The sequence below is a fragment of the Rhinoraja longicauda genome, chromosome 9 (genome assembly GCF_053455715.1).
Source record: "Rhinoraja longicauda isolate Sanriku21f chromosome 9, sRhiLon1.1, whole genome shotgun sequence".
In the NCBI taxonomy this organism is placed as follows: domain Eukaryota; kingdom Metazoa; phylum Chordata; class Chondrichthyes; order Rajiformes; family Arhynchobatidae; genus Rhinoraja; species Rhinoraja longicauda.
In genome coordinates this window covers 16,342,270-16,363,078 of record NC_135961.1, presented here as the reverse complement: position 1 = coordinate 16,363,078, position 20,809 = coordinate 16,342,270, and the positions used below count along the sequence as shown (strand labels likewise).

The 20,809-nt window shown below is 40.2% G+C and overlaps 1 protein-coding gene across 3 annotated transcripts in view; it reads right to left on the bottom strand.

Annotated features, from left to right (window-relative positions):
- cfap36 (cilia and flagella associated protein 36) overlaps window positions 1-20,809 on the bottom strand; it is a 49,681-nt gene that overhangs the window by 6,762 nt on the left and 22,110 nt on the right. For 2 of the 3 annotated variants that reach the window (XM_078404872.1, XM_078404870.1), the window contains 6 exons: window positions 20,336-20,423; window positions 19,662-19,836; window positions 17,524-17,598; window positions 9,292-9,364; window positions 7,542-7,711; window positions 1,417-1,575 (listed from right to left, as the gene is read on the bottom strand). In XM_078404872.1, coding sequence (XP_078260998.1) covers window positions 1,417-1,575; window positions 7,542-7,711; window positions 9,292-9,364; window positions 17,524-17,598; window positions 19,662-19,836; window positions 20,336-20,423 — 740 coding nt within the window. The remainder of the gene's footprint in view (window positions 1-1,416; window positions 1,576-7,541; window positions 7,712-9,291; window positions 9,365-17,523; window positions 17,599-19,661; window positions 19,837-20,335; window positions 20,424-20,809) is intronic. The other variant, XM_078404871.1, reaches the window with a different exon arrangement.

Below are 20,809 nucleotides of genomic sequence, written 5' to 3'. Positions count from 1 at the left end.
GGTTTTTGCCATTTATTTGCCCATGTGTCTTAATTGCCTTGAAGCTTCTTCACAACCCTGTCCTCTTATAAAACTTAAAAATATCATAATTCATTCCATTTAAATTCTGGTGTTTTGGGAGTTCAAGCATTCAGCCCTCCAGTACACTATCAGGCACCACATGCCACTTACAATCACATTTATTCCTGTTCATTCCATGCAAGTATTACTGTGCTGTGATTTTGCACACTAACATATTGTACTACTATATCAAAGCCTTTTGAGTGCATTAAACACTTGAAAGTTGTGCTTTTCAACTAGAACAAGGCTTCTAATTTTGCAAAGGGAAATGTTGGCACCTGTGAAGGCATGCAGCCAGATAGCACTGGGGACAATCACAGTCTACTGAAACAAGGGTTTTGATGAGGTGGGAGATGTGCTCACCAAGGCGATTCTGCACTACTTGTCAAAATCAGGGTCAGGGCAAAGCTTAACTTCTGCAGACACCAGTTTACACTTCCTTCCAGCTGCTGGGCTTCCTAAACTCTGGAAAATCCACAGCCGTTAAATGCAATTCTGAATCAGTGCTTCAACTTAATGATTCCAAACAGCCTTTTCACAGACAACTGCCTTGTCAAACCCACAGCAATAAAACAAAGATGGAATTTGGGTTAAATAAAATCAAAACATTTCTGGAATTTCTTGTCCATTGTTAGGATGTTATCATTTGCACACCTTAATTCCTGTAATGTCATCCCAACACAAGTAATTTTACCACATTATGTAACTTCATCATTTTGAGCTGCACAAATTCCCATTATTCAATCCCACACACAATCTTATTGATCTCTTCTGGCAACATGAACACTAAAATACCAAAATGTAAATAATTATCCTGATATTCTCCATACTGCTTCACGCCATCCAGCCGTGCATCTCCTTAGCTGGTGTTTCCTCCAACCACATCTGCTTGTTGCCATATTCACGTTTCTCCTTCCCAAAACATTCTCAACACCAATAGTATAGGACTGAAAAATGGTTGGAGCATAAAACAATGCAAATCAGGAAATCAAAAAAATAAATCAGAAAGGTAAGAAAAGTTTGACTACAAATTAAATGCAAATGTTAAAAAAGTGAAAACAGCATTTAAACTAAACATATTGAAGTTCATGTCAAGCTGTAAAGTTTCATGGATAAGCTCAGTCATTCCCTCCAACCAGGAACTTTAAGGGCTAGTTATTAAAGAGTGGGCAACATCCAATCTTTAATTCAGTAAATTAATAATTAGTACAGTTCCTTGCTAATTATAAAAGATACAAATTTTGGGATGTAGATACAGATCCATTCTGTTCTTCCAATATTACTCATTTTGAAAGCAAAATGCACTTCTATCTGCCATAAACATATATATTTAGTTAACGATTATCTTGTCAGTACCTCTTTGGTTTCTCGTGCAGGTGGTACATGCTGAATTTCTGTATTTTTTGGTAGGTGTTTCTCCCTCTGTTCTTTCTTCATTGCCACTAATTTATCTCGCTGTTCTTTAAGGTATGTTGCACGTTCATGGAGTTGTCTCCTCTCATTCTCAGAGAGTTCCTGCCATGCAAAACAGCAATTTTAATAAATCTGAAATCTTATTTTAGTTTGTCAGCATGACTGTATAATGTTTAACTGGTGGTACAGGCAAAATTAAACATTAACCCATTCTTGGCTCAAAATCCCTCACTTTTGAGTGAATCATGTACTGTGAGAATTAAGCTATCTCATCATATCAGTAAATGGAGCCAGGAGGCTGCAAATGTTAAAATCTTGAACAAAAAAACAAAGTGCTGGGGGAACTCAGCTCATCAGGCAGCATCTGTGAAGGGAATGAACAGACAGCATATCAGGTTGGAACCTTTTTTCGCATTGATGTTGCCTGTCCCTACACAGATGCTGCCTGGCCTGCTGAGTTCCTCCAGCAGTGTTTGATATCAGTCAAATGATTTCCCTCCATGAAGGATATCAGTAATTGGATGAGTTTATGGCACCAATCACAAATTACCAGGTTCTTAATAGCTACTGAAAAATTGACATGTTGGAACTTGAATTCAAAGCAAAGATACTAGTGTACCAAGACAGACCTCTCGACTCTGTAGTAGGGCATGGGTAAATTTCAGCGCCATTTTAATAGGCAGATTCTGTGTGCTAGACTGGGCAGTGTTCATAACTCTCTGCGATTTCTTTGTATATAAAATGTTTGCAAACAATTATTTTTGTTCAACTTCTTGGATAAGTTGATAATTGACATTTATAACTATTTCTTGAAGAGTTGCTGCTTTGTGATCTTTAAACTTTGGATGTTACTGATTGAATATTTGCACTAGAGATCCACTCTGTATCTGGCCAATTGATCATATTTAATGAACTGTTCTTTGCTTTCTCTGTTAATTTTAATTTCATCTCCAAGAGCTGTATCTCTTCTTGTTTTATTTTAAAAAGTCATGGAAGCAGAGATTAGGCATTTGCAAACAATAGAATTCTACTGTATCCACAATATAATTGAAAAGACATTTAACTTAATACTTAGAGCCAAGAAAATTTCAATTGGTGAATTGATTAGTTAAAAACCCTTGACAGCCACTAAAATGACCAATGCTGCCTGACGTGATTCAGAAGCATGAATCCAATTCAAATAGACACAATGTTGGAGTAAATCACCGGGTCAGGCAGCATCTCTGGAGAAAAAGGAGGGGTGATGTTTCAGGTTGGGACCCTTCTTCAGACATGGGGGGAAGGTGAAGAGCTGGTATAAATCAGGACCTGATCTTTTCATTGGTTAGCTGATATGCGAAACAGTGCAACCCTGTATGTCTCGCACACAAAATGATGTAAATCTTACCATGAATGACAGAAATATAAAGTGTTATCCTTGTTTATGAAGTTCATTTTTGAATGATGTAAAATTTAAGGGGGTTGGTGCAATATACTGCTTACGCTCACATGTGTCGTTATGAGATATTCACATTTGAAAAATCCATAAATCACAAAGAAAATAAGAATGTTATTTGACCAACTTATCGGTTGAATTTAAATATGACATTTTTACAGGTTGTAGTGTAGTGGGTAAGGATCGTGTTAATGCATGCAACTCATTTTTCACAAAAGAGGGTTAGCGACCCCCTCAATTATATGTTAAATTCAAAACTAAACTATGGTAGTAATGTACATTATTCATGTCTAAAGCTAGCACTGTATCAGTGTAGGTACGTATGCATTACATTTTATTACACTAATATAGAATGAAAAAATATCTTGACATGTGTTCATAGTTATTTTATTCACAATATTAGGATTTCTGGAAATAAGTTTGATGTCACTGGCGATTTCAACAGAGTGGTCTATCTTGTTCCTCTAGTATTTTTGATTTAAAGCAAGCAGTCAGCTATACCTTAAATTACCCCAATTACAATCCATTTTCTAATTTCCAATCTACTGTGTCTGAATTTGTAGCTTGATAAATTATCAAATGACAAACTGCAGGAAGTATATAAAGCAACAATTCTAACACGGAAATTAATGAGCATGTGTTTAAAATTAAAATTCCTGTGGTTGGGATACACTGAACATAGTTTATTTTTACCCTCCTCAGAATTCCTCCCTCATCATTTCCAGTGCACCAATAGCTCCCTACTCAAAACAAAAGAACTCAAAAAATCATTACTGCTCTCATTTTCTACCCATCACTCCATCTCTGACATCCTTTTATCAACCTGTTTCCATTTCAGGGAATTTATTAGCAACCAGTATCTACAAGCTTGGGGGCTCTCATGGTCATGTTGGCCACACTTTCTCATGAGTTGTTGAATACAAAAAGTCCATTCCATTCTCCCAGTTACTTTGGCTGTCATGTTTGTTTGAGGAATACTACCTTCTGCACCACTGCTGGAGTTTTTTTTCTTCAACCACAGATTCCTCTCCATACAACAGAGCTCCCTACCACTGAAAATCACAACATTGCAGCTGTGGTTGTCTGAAATAAATTTAGTTTTGTTTTTAGTTTCGAGATACAGCACGGAAACAGGCCTTTCGGCCTAGCGATCCCCATGCTTAACACTATCATACGCACACTACAGACAATTTTACACTTATACCAAGCTAATTAACCTACAAACGTGTACGTCTTTGGAGTGTGGGAGAAAACCCAAGCGGAGAGAACGTACAGTCTCCGCACAGACAGCTCCCGCAGTCGGGATCGAACCCGGGTCTCTGGCACTGCATGTGCTGTAAGGCAGCAACTCTACCACTGCGCCACCCACCATGCCACCAGATGTCAGAATGCCAGAAATATTTAGCAGATCAGGACCATTGGTTAAAAGAGAAATAGTTAATGTTCAGATACAATACTTCATCAGAACTAAGACAGGCAAGGTGGTCTGATCTGTCTACTTTCAGCTCTTCCACCCACCCACACCATATAAAGGTTTTATTTTGTCCTTGTTTTCCAGTACACCTGTCTCTACGTTTCATGGGCTAAACTCTCAATTGCCAATAATTCCAATATAATGTCAATACGAGATATACTTTTTTAACCCCTCAGATGAGGATGGAAGATTTTAAGGGGACCTGTGGTGTAACATTTTCACACAGGTGCACATAGAAAATAGGTGCAGGAGGCCATTTGGCCCTTCGAGCCAGCACCGCCATTCATTGTGATCATGGCTGATCATTCACAATCAGTAACCTGTGCCTGCCTTCTCCCCATATCCCTTGATTCCATTAGCCCTTAGAGCTCTATCTAACTCGCTTTTAAACTCATCCAGTGAATTGGTCTCTACTGCATTCTATGGCAGAGAATTCCACAAATTCACAACTCTCTGGGTGAAAATGTTTTTTCTCACCTCAGTTTTAAATGGCCTCCCCGTTATTCTTAGACTGTGGCCCCTGGTTATGGACTCCCCCAACATTGGGAACATTTTTCCTCCATCCAGCTTGTCCTGTCCTTTCATAATTTTATACGTCTCTATAAGATTCCCTCTCATCCTTCTAAATGCCCCATGCCCCATCCACAGTAGTCATTCTACCAGTTTCACTGTCACAGAGACATACAATGCAGAAACAGGCCCTTCAGTCCAACATGCCCCATCCAAGATGCCCCATGTTTCCAGCTATAGCATAACTAATAAAAGTATGTAGAAGAAGCTGCCAGAGGATGTGGTAGAGATGTGTATAATTACAAAATGTAAAAGACATTTGGACAGATACATTGATAGAAATGGTTTGGAGGGAATGGTTTGGAGTCAAATGCAGCCAAATTGGATTAACTTGGCTGTGCAACTTAGTTCGCATGGACAAGTTGAGCCAAAAGACCTGTTTCCGGCCTAGACAACTACAACTTCTGGCTGAACAGCTTTAATTTTTCCAGTTATCACATTCTTATTACTTGAGAAGGGGAAATACCAGACCTAATTTTAGGGAATGTCAGCGAGAGAGCAACTTTATTTACTTTTGGATCTTTGCAACTCCATATTTCAAGGTAGTTATGGAAAAGGATAAGGGAGGTCCTGAATTTGTAGTGAGATGGGTAAAAGAGTGCCATTTCAATATTGTGAGACAGGACCTGAAAATGTAATCTGGGAGCATGCACTTGCAATTAAGTGTACATCTGATAAGGGGAGTCACTTCAACCACAGGTTAGGGCCAGCATGTCACTGTATAGATTGAAAGAAAAGGACAACATATCTGAGGGAACCTGAATATTATGAGCTGTCAAGGACTGCAGAAAGAGAAGAAAAAGTATGTGGCCAAATAGAATTGGTATTGATCTGAAAGTGGAGAGGCCCATCAGTAGCACAGGAGAAAATAAAATTAAGAGGACAAAAATATGAGAATTCCAAAGCATTCTCTTACTATACTAAGGGTAAGAGGGTTACCTGAAAGAAAAAGGGACAAAAGAGCATTCTGGACATTGCACCAGAGACATAGATGAGAAATGAATATTTCTCAACTGTATTCATTCAGGAGAAAGTCATTGTAGTTAAAGAATTCAGGGAGTTAGACGGTGACATTAAAGAACATTACCATTAAAACGAGGGTATTAAATGCCATGGTGGACTTAAAGGGGATAAATCAGCAGGGCTTAAGATAAATACCATGATATGGGAGGCAGGAGGAGCTTACCATGTCCCTGATTAAGTTTTAAATTTTTCATCGTTACGGACGAGATGGAAGATGACTCGAGAACACCAAACATTGTAGTTTTATTCAAGGGGAACATGGATAAGTCAGGTAATTAAGGCCAGTGAGTTTAATTCCAATGGAAGAGAAATCATTGGGAATGGTTCCAAGGGACAGATTTTATTGACGTGGAAAAATAGTCATTAATCAAAAATAATCAAATAGAGCTTTGTTAGGTGGTCAGGGTTGGGCCAGTGGCAGATAACCTACTTGACTAATTAGAACTTTTCAAAAGAGGTAACAAAATGCATTGATGAGGGCAATGTGTCGGTGTAGTCTACTTGGATTTCAGTTAGGCATTTCACAAGGTCCTATATGGGAGACAGGATTCAAAGCAAACTGGCAAATTTGATCTAAAATTGGATTGGTAATAAGAGGCAGAGGTGATGCTGAAGGTTGTTATTGTGATTGGTAGCTTGTGACCAGTGGTGTTAGATAGTTTTGTTCTGGAACCCTTAATTTTTTATTTACATCAACAATCGACATGTGAATGGAGGAGTTATGATCAATACGTTTGCAAATGACATAAACAAATGATATTTTTTATAGTGAGAATAGTCTGAAGAGATACAGATGAATTGGTAAGATAGGCAGAGTAATGGCAGATGGAATTTAATCTTGATAAATGTGACACTGCATGTGGAGGTTTATTGAAGGTTGGACATAAACAATGAATGGTACAACCATGGGGAGTATCAAATAACTGAGGGACATTGGTGTACAAAAATCCCAGAAGGTGGCAGCACTGGTTGACGAGGCAGGGAAGGCAGCAAATGCCATAGTTGCCTTCATTTGCCAACATATGAAACATAAAAGTTGGGAGGTTATGGTACAACATTATAAGACATCAGTTTCCTACAACTAGAACACCATGTACAGTTCTAGTTGCCACACTTTGTAAGGATATGTTTGCATTTGGAGAGCTTGCCCCGGACTTTGTCCAGGATGGAGCATTTCATTGATGAGAGCCTGAATAGGATAGATTTGTTTTCCATGGATTACAAGAGGAAAGGGGGAGAACTTGACTGAAGTATACAAATCATGAGGCAAGTGATTTCACCATTAGATGGTGGAGGCAGCGAATCTCAATATTTTAGTACCACCTAAACAAGCACTAGAAGGTAATGGGGTAAGTGCTGGTGAAAGAGATTAGTTTAGAGTACTTGGTTGGCAACGACAAAATGGGTTGAGGGCCAACTTCTGTACTGTATGATTCTAATTCACTTCAATATTCTTCATCTGAATCCATGTGATTAGATTTTTCTGGAAAGGAATAAAATTTTTGTTGAAGAGGTTTCTTTTGCAGTTTGAATCTTAGAAATTTAGCTAAAGTCTCAGGTACTTACCAAAACAGAACCCAAAATACCCGCTTCCTTTTTTGCCTGTTGTAGCCATATCTCTGCTGCATCACTTTGGTTTGCCTTTTTTTCTATTGATTCTGAAGGCAAAGGCAATTCTCCCTTCAACGGTGCACGTACTGGTCCTAATGCTTCTCTGGATATTCTATTGTTTTGTCCTGGTTAGTAAGCAAAATAAATAGCAATTGACAAAAAGAGGTTAAAATAAAGATAGACATTTATCCTGAGAGTTTGCACTAAATGTACATATGTACATATATTGTGACATCACACTGTATTTTGAATTCTGTTCCATCAACTTAAAATAAACCAGATTTCAGTGTTCATTTGCAATTTCCACAGTGGAAGTAACCAAGAATAAAATCCGTTCCCATGAATTCTCAGTTCATTGTGTATTCAAACAGTACAATTTCACAAAGAGATATTACTTGAGAATTAGAGTTAAAATGGTGGTATCAACGCATATGTTCAGATGTAAAACAATCAAAACAGAAGCAGTAGTAGTCCATTCTGCCTCTTGTACCTACTTCACTATTCAATAAAACTACTGGTGATCTTTTACATCAGCACTCCTTTCCTGCACTAATCCCATTCTCTTACATTACATGAATATCTAAAATATCATTCAATTTCTGTCTTGTATGATCTGATGCGAGTGAATTCTCTAATTTCAGAGACTCATCCACCTCCATAAGCGTTCTCTATGTACCTCAGGAAAACATTTAAACTGCGTCCGCTAATTTGGAAGTGTCCTGCAAATGGAAATATTTTATCGTCTACATTCTTTTGTCTAAGGATCATAAAATATAGAACAGTACAGCACAAAAGAAGGCCCTTCGGCCCATGAACCTTTTCTGCCTGCACATAATTCATATCCTTCCATTCCCTGCACATCCATGTCTCTTAAATGCCTGCACCACTACTCCCAGACACTCACAACCCTATGTGTAAAACAAAATCGTTAAACTTGCCCCTTTAACCTTAAAGCTATACCCTCTAGTATTTGATATGTCCAGCCTGGGGAAAAGGTTTTGAATGTTTACCCTCTCTCTGCTTTACATAATTTTATATACTTCTATCTGGTCTCCCTGTAACAGCTGGCATTCAAAAGAAAACAATCCAACCTCTCCCTGTAGTTAATACCCTCTAATTCAAGCATCATTCTGGTAAACCTCTTGCACCTTTTCCAAAGCCATCATCATCCTTCCTATAATGGAGTGACCAGAACTGCACGCAAAACTCCAAATGCGACCTAATCAAAGTCCTATAAAATTGCCTCATGACTTCCTGACTCTTGTTCTCAATACCCCGGATCAATAAAGATAAGCATACCACATACCTTCTTTACCACTTTATCTACTTGTGGTTACCACTTATAGAACACCACAAGTCACAGACATCCAGCCTGAATATTGGCCTTCCAACAAAACCCCCTGTCTTCCAAGAATAAGCCAGTTCTGAATCCATATGACCAAGTCATTGCTAATCCCTTGCATCTTAATGTTCTGGATCAACCTACCATGGGCGACCTTGTCAAATGCCTTACCAAAATCCATGTAGACAACATCCACCGCCCTACCCTCATCTTCTACGTTTTAATAAGATTTTCCCCATTCTTCTAAACAAAGAATATAGATCAAACTTATTTAGCTACTCATGATATGATATAGATCTAATTTCTTTAAGCATCATTAATAATAAATGTATTTAACTATATTGGTGTTGATTCTGTGTTTACCTGACAAGCTGCATTGATGATCATGACCCAACTTGCTTGATGATACAGCTGTTTGCCCTGACTTTGTAAATCTCTGAAAACAATAAAAATATTCAGGCGTAATGTATCAGAACAAAATGGTTCATCTGTATAATCAATCAGTTTCCCAAATGATGCAATACCAAAGGAAGTATTTAATAGAAGTTGTTATATAGCTTCAAGCCTTTAATTGCATTTAAAGGTAAAACAAACTCCAGCAAAATGTTATTCCTTTCACGCTATTAATAGTCTAATTTTCCAAAAAGTCACCAAACAAATAGTAATTCATCCCAGCCTATGACAATCATTGTAAGATGAGTGTCCTAGATCTAACCATCTTCAGCTGTTTCATCATAATCTTCCTTCAATATTAAGGACAAAAGTTGAAACATTCAGTAATGATTGCACAATGTTCAATTCTATTTACAACTCAGCAAATATCCAAAGCAATTTGTGTGCTCATGCAGCTAAATCGAGACCATTCAGTTGTGGACTGATAAATGATAGGGACTATTCCACCATACATGACATAGCTACTAGGTAATGACCTTGTGAGTTACCTATCCCTAACTCTTGTACCTAGTTTCACAAATAGGCTCAGGATACAGTAGTATTGCAGCAGTTAAATTACCAGACTAATAATCGAGATGACTGGGTTAATACACAAAGAATACGTCCCACTACGGTAGCTGCGGAATTTAGATTTAGTTAATAAAAATGAACATTCAGCAGTAATAATGATGATAAAAACTCAACTGGTTTAATTACTGTTACCCAATTTGATCTATCTGCAAATCCAGGCCCACCAATGTGACATACTATCAAATGTCTTCTGAAATCATCTGGTAATAAATTCAGCTAATAAATCCTAGCTTTGCCAACAACCTCCAGACCCAGAAAAAGTGAGGAAAAATATATATCAATGGCCTCTCAACAGTCACCATCATCACCCCTCAGTGGTTGGGTCTACATGAGAGGGACAGATAGGATAGACAGCTAGAGCCTGTGCAAAGCCCACAAAGAGAGCAATGGGAAAACAAAACCCTGCATTATTTGAGCTCTAGGGCAACAGCACTGCTCATTAAAAGAGGCAACTGTATTGAAAACTGATCCCTGAAGGATAACTGATGGGGATGGACTGATGAATACGATTTTTAACCTGCCCAATTAAAAGCACATTTGAATTAATTCATGTAGTCATGAGATATCTATAAGTTTCCAGGAGATGTTTCATATTAAATGCAATAAAGTTAACATGGTGCAAACATCATTCTAAGCAAAAGGATTAGCTTTCAAACCACACAGCTTCCACTTGTGTTTTTGATGGGTCGGTTGGACAAAATTTGTCCCATTTTGTAAACTTCTGTCCAAACTACAAAACAAATATTCCACTTTAGAATTGGACGGCCTTAATTGTTCATTAAGAACCTCTCTTGCTGTGACTAGCAACAATTATAAACTCAAACATGGAGTTAATTATATTTTTTAAATCATTTCCTTACGTACAAGATTAGTACAAGATTAGTTTATGGAAAGCAGAGAGAGGCAGGAAATGAAAACGGTTTGATAAACAAAAGGATAAATAGGGAAAACAGAGCAAAGAGACCAAGAAAACGGACCTGAGGGGAAACATGCAAACAAGGGGTAAAATTGTACATGATCGCAATATGCAAGGTTAAGGTGCATTGAATACAAGAGGTAGGGATGGATCAAAGCCTGGCAAGTCTTAGGTTGATGGAGTGTTTTGATTGGCAGATGGGTGGGCAAAGGCCAGAGATGGGAAGAAGACAAAAGGCTGTGAGATTAGGAGAGAAGAGGCCTTAAATCTGAATTCGGAGGAAGGGATGTAGGTGGAAGGGGACAAGGAATGGGGGAAGGGTTACATAGAAACATAGCAAAAATGGGTGTAGGAGGAGGCCATCTGGCCCTTCGAGCCAACACCGCCATTCATTGTGATCATGGCTGATCATCTACAATCAGTAACCTGTCCCTGCCTTCTCCCCATATCCCCTGATTCCACTAACCCCTAGAGCTCCAACTCTCTTTTAAATTCATCCAGTGAATTGGCCTCCATTGCCTTCTGTGGCAGAGAATTCCACAAATTTCACAACTCTCTAGGTGAAAAAGTTTCTTCTCACCTCAGTTTTAAATGGCCTCCCCTTTATTCTTAGACTGTGTCCCCTGGTTCTGGACTCCCCTAACATTTGGAACATTTTTCCTGCATCTAGCTTGTCTAATCCTTTTATAATTTTATACGTCTCTATAAGATTCCGTCTCATCCTTCTAAACTCCAGTGAATACAAGCCCAGTCTTTCCAATCTTTCCTCATATGATGTCCCTCCATCTCAGGGATTAACCTCGTGAACCCACGCTGCACTGCCTCTCCTTCCTCAAATTAGGAGACCAAAACTGCACACAATACTCCAGATGTGGTCTCACCAGGGCACTATACAACTGGACCTCTTTGCTTCTGTACTCAAGTACTCCTGCACTTATTCTTCCTGAATAATTTCAGTGGACAGTGACATGGTGCCTCAAATCTCCAGCTCTGCAGTGATGACATGTGTAGTTAAGGAAGACGACAAAATTTGTTCTGCCTCATTAACCGTTGCTCATTAACTAAACTGTTAGCTACATTCTTCACATGCTAATAATGACCTTTATATAAAATGTCTGGAATTATATTCTGAACTCGGACACTAAAAAATAATGACCATCGGCGAGGACTAAGGATGATTCATTAAATATACACATAGAACACGGAAAAGAATAGCACAGGAACAGGCCCTTTGGCCCACAATGTCCATGCTGAACATGATGCCAAGTTAAACTAAACTCTTCTGCCTGCACGTGATCCATACCTGTCCATTCCCTGCCTAGATAGTGGATGTGCATAGTAGTGCAGAAAAATAACTGCAGATGCTGGTACAAATCGAAGGTATCACAAAATGCTGGAGTAACTCAGCAGGTTAGGCAGCATCTCTGGAGAGAAGGAATGTGTGACGTTTCGGGTCGAGACCCTTCTTCAGACTGAGAGATGCTGGTAGAGGCAGCGGTAGAGTTGCTGCCTCACAGCGCCAGAGATCCGGGTTCAATCCCAACTACAGGTGCTGTCTGTACGCAGCCCGCACGATCCCCCCGTGACCACGTGGGTTCTCCGGGTGCACTGACTTCCTTCACACGCCAAAGACAACCATGTTTGTAGCTTAATTAGCTTTAGGATGATTGTAAATTGTCCCCGGTGTGTAGGATAGTGCCAGTTGTTGTTGGTTAGTTACTTAAAATTGGAGCACTCAATGTGAAGATTGTTGGGTTTTACGCTACCCAAGCGGAATAGGAGGTGCTGTTCCTCCAGTCGGACAGGGCCTTCTGGATATCCCCGTTGCTCACAACTTTAACTCCCCTTCCCCTTCCCATAACGACCTGTCTGTCCTGGGCCTTTTCCACTGCCAGAGTGAGGTCACAGGTAAACTGGAGGAACAGCACCTCGTATTGCGCTTGGGTAGCTTAGTACCTTACGGAATGAACATTGAATTCACCAATTTTAGGTAACTAATCAATATTCTTTCCCCTTCTCTTCCCTTCCTCCGACTTCATATTTTGCACCTCTTCTCTCCTTATCTCACAGCCTTTTGTCTTCTTCCCACCTCTGGCCTTTGTCCACCTAACTGCCAATCAAAAGAAAAACCTTCACCTGTATCCACCTATTACTTGCCAGGCTTTGTCCCACCACCACCTCTTCTCCAGCTTTCTCACCCCCCCCCCCCCCCCCCCCCCCCCCCCCACTATAATCACTGAAGGAGGATCCCAACCCAAACCATTGCCTATCTATGTTCTCCAGAGATGCTGCTGAGCTGCTGGGTTACTCCAGCACTGTCTTTTTGGTAGCACAGCATCTGTAGTTCCTTGTGTCCACATAAAAGATTAAAAACTTCCCTCGTGCGAAGGTTTCAAAGTAGTGGCAAGGGGCCATCTTTTGATATATTAATACTTTTAAACCAGATTCATAGAGCATAATATTAATAAAAGTCATTAATACAACAGAAAAAATGAAGTGACTAGATAATTATTATATGTACATAAAATGCTACCTCTGCACACAGTTCAAAATCTATTCACTCCAAGCGGACATCAAAATGTTTACTTACTACAAATCTAAAGCAGCCCTGAACTTCACTCCACTGGTCCATGTCAATCCCAACAAAGAAATCATATTAGTTTAATTCTCCTTCCAGAGCACTTCACACTTCTTACTCGATTGATTTGCCACTGAAGATTCAAGATTCAAGATAGCTTTATTGTCATCCAAATTGGGCGAAATTCAGTCACCCACAGTCCAACAACAAAAGCATCAAAATAGGCATTAAAATTACACAACTCCCAAAACACACAAAAGAAACATCCATCAAGAAAACATCCATCACAGTGAGTCTCCTCCAGTCCTCTCCTCACTGTGATGGAAGGCCACAATGTCTTTTCCCTTCTCCTGCTGTCCTCTCCCGCGGTCAGGTTGTTGTGGTTGCAGGCCGCGCCGGACGGTCCGCAGCGGGCCGAGCCTAAGGCGAGTCGCAGCCGCTCCCGCAGCCTCCGAAGACGGCCGGCTCCGCCGATGATAAGTCCGATCCGGGGCGGGCGAACACGCTGCTGCTGCCGCTGTTGCTGCACGTCGGGGCGGTCGTGGCTCCCGACATTGAAGCCCCCGCCCAGCAGAGAAATATCCCGCGGCCTATTTTATGCCGCGCCGGACGGTGAAATGTCCGCGACCCAAGCCCCGCGATCCGGGGCGGGCGAACACGCTGCCGCTGCCGGAGCTCCTGATGTCGGCATCCACACGGCCCGAGCCTAAGGCGAGTCGCAGCTGCTCCCGTAGCCTCCGAAGACGGCCGGCTCCGCTGATGGTAAGTCCGGTCCGCGGGCTCTGCGAACCGGAGCCCTGGAGGCCGCCAGCTCCAGAAGTTGGGCCGATGGTAGGCCGCAGCAGGAACGGAGACAACACCCAGAAAACAAAGGTCGGGTCTCCGTTCGGAAGGGACACATATTTACAATTTTACACTTCCCCCCTTCCCCCCCACATACACACATAGTACACAAACACAAAAACACAACATCACAACTACAATTAAGACAAAAAACCAACAAAAACACAAAGACAAATGGACCGCAGGTAAGCCGCAGCTGCTAATGGCAGCGCCGCCAATTGGGAAAGGTAGTTTACAATTGTGATTCAACTTCATAGCCTGCATTGGGATGTGTGAGGAAACCAGAGCACCCAGTAGAAACCTCTGTACAAACTACATACAGACATTACCTGTCATGATTAAATCCAGATACATGGAGCCGTGAGGCAGCCACACTAACTACATCCTTGTGCCACTAATGGTTGTGTTCACAGAATTGGAATTTTACATTTGATGAGTCAGTCCCGCCCTTTACAATATTCCTGGTCAAATTCAGCCAAATCACTTCCTCATGAAGGGTGATGTTACACTCCCATAAATGATAAAGGGAACAGAACTAATCATTTTGTCACATTATTTCTACCATATCCACACAATTCTGATCAGATGTTCCTCTAGCTAAGAATAAAGAGATGCTGAGGAACTGATAAATGCAGACACAAGGAACTGCAAATGCTAGCTTACAAAAAAAAAAGACTGAGTGCTGGAGTAACTCAGCCGGTCAGGCAGCATCTCTGGAGAACATGCATAAGTGATGTTTTGGGTCGGGTCCCCCTTCTTCAAACTGATTGTGGAAGGGGAAAAAGCTGGAAGAGAGATGTAGGTGGGACAAAGCCTGGCTTTGCCGCTGGGTGGATACGGGTGGGGGGGGAGGGGTGTTAATTGGCAGATAATTGGAGAAAGGCCAGAGTTGAAAAGACAAAAAGTGAAAGATACGTAGATGAGGATAGAAGTAGCGTAAAATGTGAAGCCAGAGGAAGGAATATATATAGAAGAGGAAATGGATGCACATCCAGGTGGGGCACATGAGAGTGGGGGAAATTGATAAATGTCCTTATTTAGTAATATATTATCTTGCCTTTTCTGACAACTATTTCTCTTCTGCATAAACTCTGGTGACAGTGTCCTGCAATCACGAGCACTGGAGATTACCATTGAATTGGTTACAAGTTGTTACCAAACCTCACCATTCACTAACATACTCCTGGTAGAGCATCTATTATTTAATGCCGATGTATATTTGTGTTATCTTGTTGTCCTGCAAATCATACCACGGATGTCTAATGTTTTACATGGAAGGTACCTACTCCTAAACAAGTCTGCCACCTGAAATTCTTGGGTATCCACAAAACTTGAAATATTGATTTTTTTCAATGTATTTAGTCATGTTCAACAGCAGGATTTTTCTTGTAACAAGTGTTAGGTCATCCTACCGAGATCAGACCACATATTCTATTTGTGTTCAATGCTGTCACCTAGCTAGAAAGAGGATCGGCCGGGTAGTCACATTCAGGTTGCACACTGTACCTCAACATCAAAAGCATGTACAGGAGGCTTGTTGTATTACATTGCCTGCTCCAATACCTTATGACAATATTTCAGGTGCAAAGTTACCAAGTCAAGACAGCATGGCTGCGAAGAGTTATGGTGCATTGGAAAGTGTGGATGGGTAGAAGGAACTTAGGTTGCAAGTTCATAGCTCCCGGAAAATGATGACACGGGTGGATAGGACGGCAAAAAAGGCATTTAGCTTGCTTACGTAGGGGTATTAACTATAAGAGTTAGGACATCATGTCACAGTTGTAAAAGATATTGGTTAGGGCACACTTGGAATAATGTGTGCTTTCTGTTCACCATGTTATAGAAAGGATGTGGTAATGCTAAAAGGATGTGGTAATGCTAAGAAGAGATTCACCAGGATGCTGCCAGAAATGCACGGCTTTAGTTACAAGGAGAGATTGGACAGGCTGGGATTGTTCTCACTGGAGCATAGCAGGCTGAGGGTGACCTTAGAGGAATTTATAAAATTATAAGGTGCATATATAGGAGAGATTATCAAAGGGTAGATGAGTAAAAAAACTAAAACACATAGGTTTGAGGTGCGAGGAGAAATATTTAAAGGAAATCTGAGAGCAGGCTTTTCACACAGAGGAAGGTGTGAGGTAAAAGGAACAAGCTGCTAGAGGAAATAGTAGAGATAGGTGCAATCACCGTGTTTAAAAAGCATTTGGATAGGTACGTGGATAAAGAACACAGAAAACACTAAAAACACTGAAAAATGAGGTTAGCATAGATAGACATTTTGGTCAGCATGTACGAGTTGGGCTTTAGGACCATTTCCGTGCAGCACGGAGTTGAGAAAATTGTAAAGATTATTTACATAACCATTCAATAGGAAAAAGTGTAGTAAAACTGATTTATCTAGGTACAACAAGGAAACCAAAATTTATCTGCACCTCTCCAAATTCAGTTGTACTCAGCCACGCCTACACATGGTTTCTGCCTCAGTTCCCAACCTCTATCTAACTCAGACTCCGAGCTCTTTGCTCCACCTTCCCACTATTGTCACCCCTCCAACAATTCTTGATCGCATATTTTTTCAAACTGAGCTACACATACACTTACCTGTGGCTCTCGCAGCAACCCAACTTTTCAGTACTCTTCGCTGGCAGGCTATTGATTCTTGTCAGCTCTGTTATAATGAGACCCAGTGAATAATATCTGGGAAGCCGTAGAAGTCGCCATTCCCCTCGAGTTGCACACTTGATTTATGAACAATATTTTCAGAAAAAAAGAGAATAAACTACATCACACCAACAACTCTCGTGTAAACGCTCCTCTTTGACATCCCTAATATCCATCTAAACCTTCAGGATATCAAAAAGGGCAGTTCATGGGATGTTGTCTTTAAAGAAACAAATTTATGGTTGACAGTGCGTATAAATATCTCAATTATTGAATGGAACCAGAGAACAAAACTGAAAATAGAATTACTTCCAAGCCACAGCAACAATCAATTCCAATACACTATGTAAAAATATAGATGTTCATACAATGCCCTATAATTTTGATGTGAAGAAAAATAATGCAACATATGTCATTTATCTACTTATCTGTTCAATGGTGATAATCTGTTATTCCAAAATATAAGCTTTATTTTAAAAGCAGTGTGAATTTTCAAAGAATACAAAATTGATTCACGAATTAGTAACTACCTCGTGACAAAGACTAAGAATCTTGCAAGTTCATCTACTACCTCATCTAGGTTACTTGTGGATGCAACTGCATCTTCTCTTGTTGATGCTCTCTTTTGTAAAGATTTCTGAATAGCCTGTAAAAAAGTTTGGGATGTTAAAATAGTCAACCTCATTGCACTTACAAAGCAACAGGTTCCTTAATATCTATAAATACTGTACACTTTCCTCCTTGATTTCAGCAAGGAAATGGAAACCTTCTGTGTAAACTGGAATAAGCTCTAAACTAAAAATGGGATTTGTCAAAATTGTATGCTCTTCAAATGTTATTCTAATTTTTCTATATTATGCTGAACCTGCCTCCAATCTCCCATATTATTAACTTTATCTCCTGTTTCATCTTTCGAATCTCCTCTTTTACTGTCATCTTCACACCAGGGCAGTTAACATGAAAAGTTGGCTTAGGAAGGAGAATTCAAGAGAGTTCTTGAATTACCCCAAATAATTTCTGAACTTAACAGGAAGTCACTGCAATTCATCAAAGTGATTACCATTTAATTCAGTTTCAGATGGATAGATAATTAATGCTTTTATAATCTATATACTAAAACTCTCGTTTGTGCCTGAACTAGGGCCAAAACGGTACACGATAGCGTGACAATTTTAGGCCCACCTTACTCACCGACGTCCCTTTGGTGCTAATGGAAGAAGTTTAATTGAAATCGGTGTTATCTTTCTAAAGTTATTCATATATTAAAGTTTAAATCTATCTCCTAGGGAGGGAGGGGGGAGGGAGGGAGGAGGGACGGAGGGAGGATAAGGAGGGTTGAGGGGGATGGAGTGGGGGGGAGAGGGGAGAGGGGAGAGGGGAGAGGGGGGAAGGGAGGGAGGGAGGGAGGGAGGGAGGGAGGGAGGGAGGGAGGGAGGGAGGGAGGGAGGGAGGGAGGGAGGGAGGGAGGGAGGGAGGGAGGGAGGGAGGGAGGGAGGGAGGGAGGGAGGGAGGGAGGGAGGGAGGGAGGGAGGGAGGGAGGGAGGGAGGGAGGGAGGGAGGGAGGGAGGGAGGGAGGGAGGGAGGGAGGGAGGGAGGGAGGGAGGGAGGGAGGGAGGGAGGGAGGGAGGGAGGGAGGGAGGGAGGGAGGGAGGTAGGTGAGGGGAGAGAGAGATGAGGGGGGAATGGGAAGGGGAGAGGGGGGAGCAATTCTAATAAATAAACATAATTTTGTATCACCATTCAGCCACAATTACATTTATTAACAGAGGGGGAAAAAAAAGTGGAAGTAATAATGAAATACTAAAATGGTATGAAAAAATGCGTGTGTAGCTAATTAAGCTAAGGGTACATTTTCAAAATATTTTTGAACTACTATAATTGTATGGTTTAGTTCCAATTTTTGACAATGAATATAATATGTTTACACTCATGTTAAAACCTACTTTGTAATGATAAAATATAATACATTTTAACTTCCAAGGAACACTTGATAAAAATATTAAAGTTTTCAAAGCTGAATCCATCCATTTATGGTTTTAGTGGGGATAGGTTAAATCATCAATCTCTTGGTTAATTAAGTCATTTACCAAAACTAGCCACCTCCATTTCAGATGAGTTTTTAAATCATATAAAAAATATTGTATACATCATCTGTTCATGTTTCATCATCATCATCATCATATATATCCAGCCGGAAACAGGCCTTTTCGGCCCTCCAAGTCCGTGCCGCCCAGCGATCCCCGTACATTAACCTACAAGACTCCACAGGCTCTCAAATGGCTTTATATTTAGCTTCATTTATTATTGTCACGTATAATCATCCAGTTTAAATCTTCATTTCATTTCCTGTACAATTTAAATATTAGTTACTCTCCCAATTGCTTTTGCCTCCTGTTTTTGTTAACATGTTTCAGTAAAGTCTCTTCAATTTGATTGGTTGAAAATCTCCTTGCAGTTTGCTACGCTCACAGATGGCTGAGATCAAATGAAAAAATTGCAGTATTGGATTTTGTACCCAAAAACTTGAAATTTCCACTGACAAGCACATTAGTCTCTGGACAGCTTGTTACAAGATTAATAGGAAAACTATGTGTAGCAATATTTGGGCATTTATCCTGTTTACTGTCAAAAGAGAATTCTTTAATATTACCACATTACAGAACATTTCATCTCATTTGCAGAGTACGATTGTGTAAGTAATTTTATTACCCGTTCTAAATTCTCCTTTCCTTGTTGGTGTTGTCTGGATAGTCGTGCTGTCTCTTTGTCTGCATTTTCCACAATTGCTTTCTCCAAGTCACTTTGTATTAATGTTCCACCTTTAGCTCCGGTTTCTGTAGCACATCGTTTTGCCATCTCCTGATCGTATTCATCTTTAGACTGTCTAAAGAGATGATAAAAAGCATGAAATTTTTTTTAAAGGCCAGTTACAGCAAAATAGACTATCGCTGAATAACAGAAGGAATTTGGAGTTATTTTAGCAAGTATTTTAGCAAATCAATGAAAGGATTTTAAAAAGTGGTCATAATACCTTGAAATCAACTGGCTAAAAGAGTCAGGTCAAGTGCGCAAGGATGCAAAAATCAGTTACAATCTAGCATTAGGCCTAGGACAGGAAGGTGGGAAGGGGAGTAAAAAAGGTTAGCAATCAGGAGATCCAGCAGCCTTCTATTTATTGTCTTTTCACCCTGGCCTTTGTCCAAGCACCTGCTAGTCATCCCTCACCCCCCCCCCCCCCCCCCCCCCCCAGCTTTCTACCCTCTACTACAATCAGTCTGAAAGAGTGATACAATCTAACGTACAATTGATAATAATAGTTCAATCACTGCTTAGCTTTATATAAATGGTCAGAAGCAGAAATACATTCCAACACATTTACTCACCTTAGCACCTCTCTCAATATTCTAAGTTCCTGTTGCTCCAGTTCACTGATCTTATCCTCTCCATCTGTCAAACATTCAGGGAGAACTCCTGCCAAGGAAAAAACTTTTTTTTACAGTGCCTTTGTTGATGTTCTGATGGAAAAATGTTATTGTCTTGAAACATGAATTATATTTATGTACCTGCAAAATACCCTCCGAGAATCTCCAGCAATTTATATTTTTATTTCCTTTGTTTTAGTTTTCAACAGCAGATTAGAAGCTTAATAAACTGAACATGTTGTACAATAATTAGCAGTTTCACAATCACCACAAGATAAGATTTATTCATTGATGGTGGTGGTGGTGGGGGGGTGGGTGGTGGAAAAAGGAATAAAAACTCGTATTTCCAAAACAGAAGTTGGACTGCCTCAGGAAATAAATATTTGAAACAAGATGCGATGCACAAGTGTAAGTGGATAGAAAAGGAGGTACGCT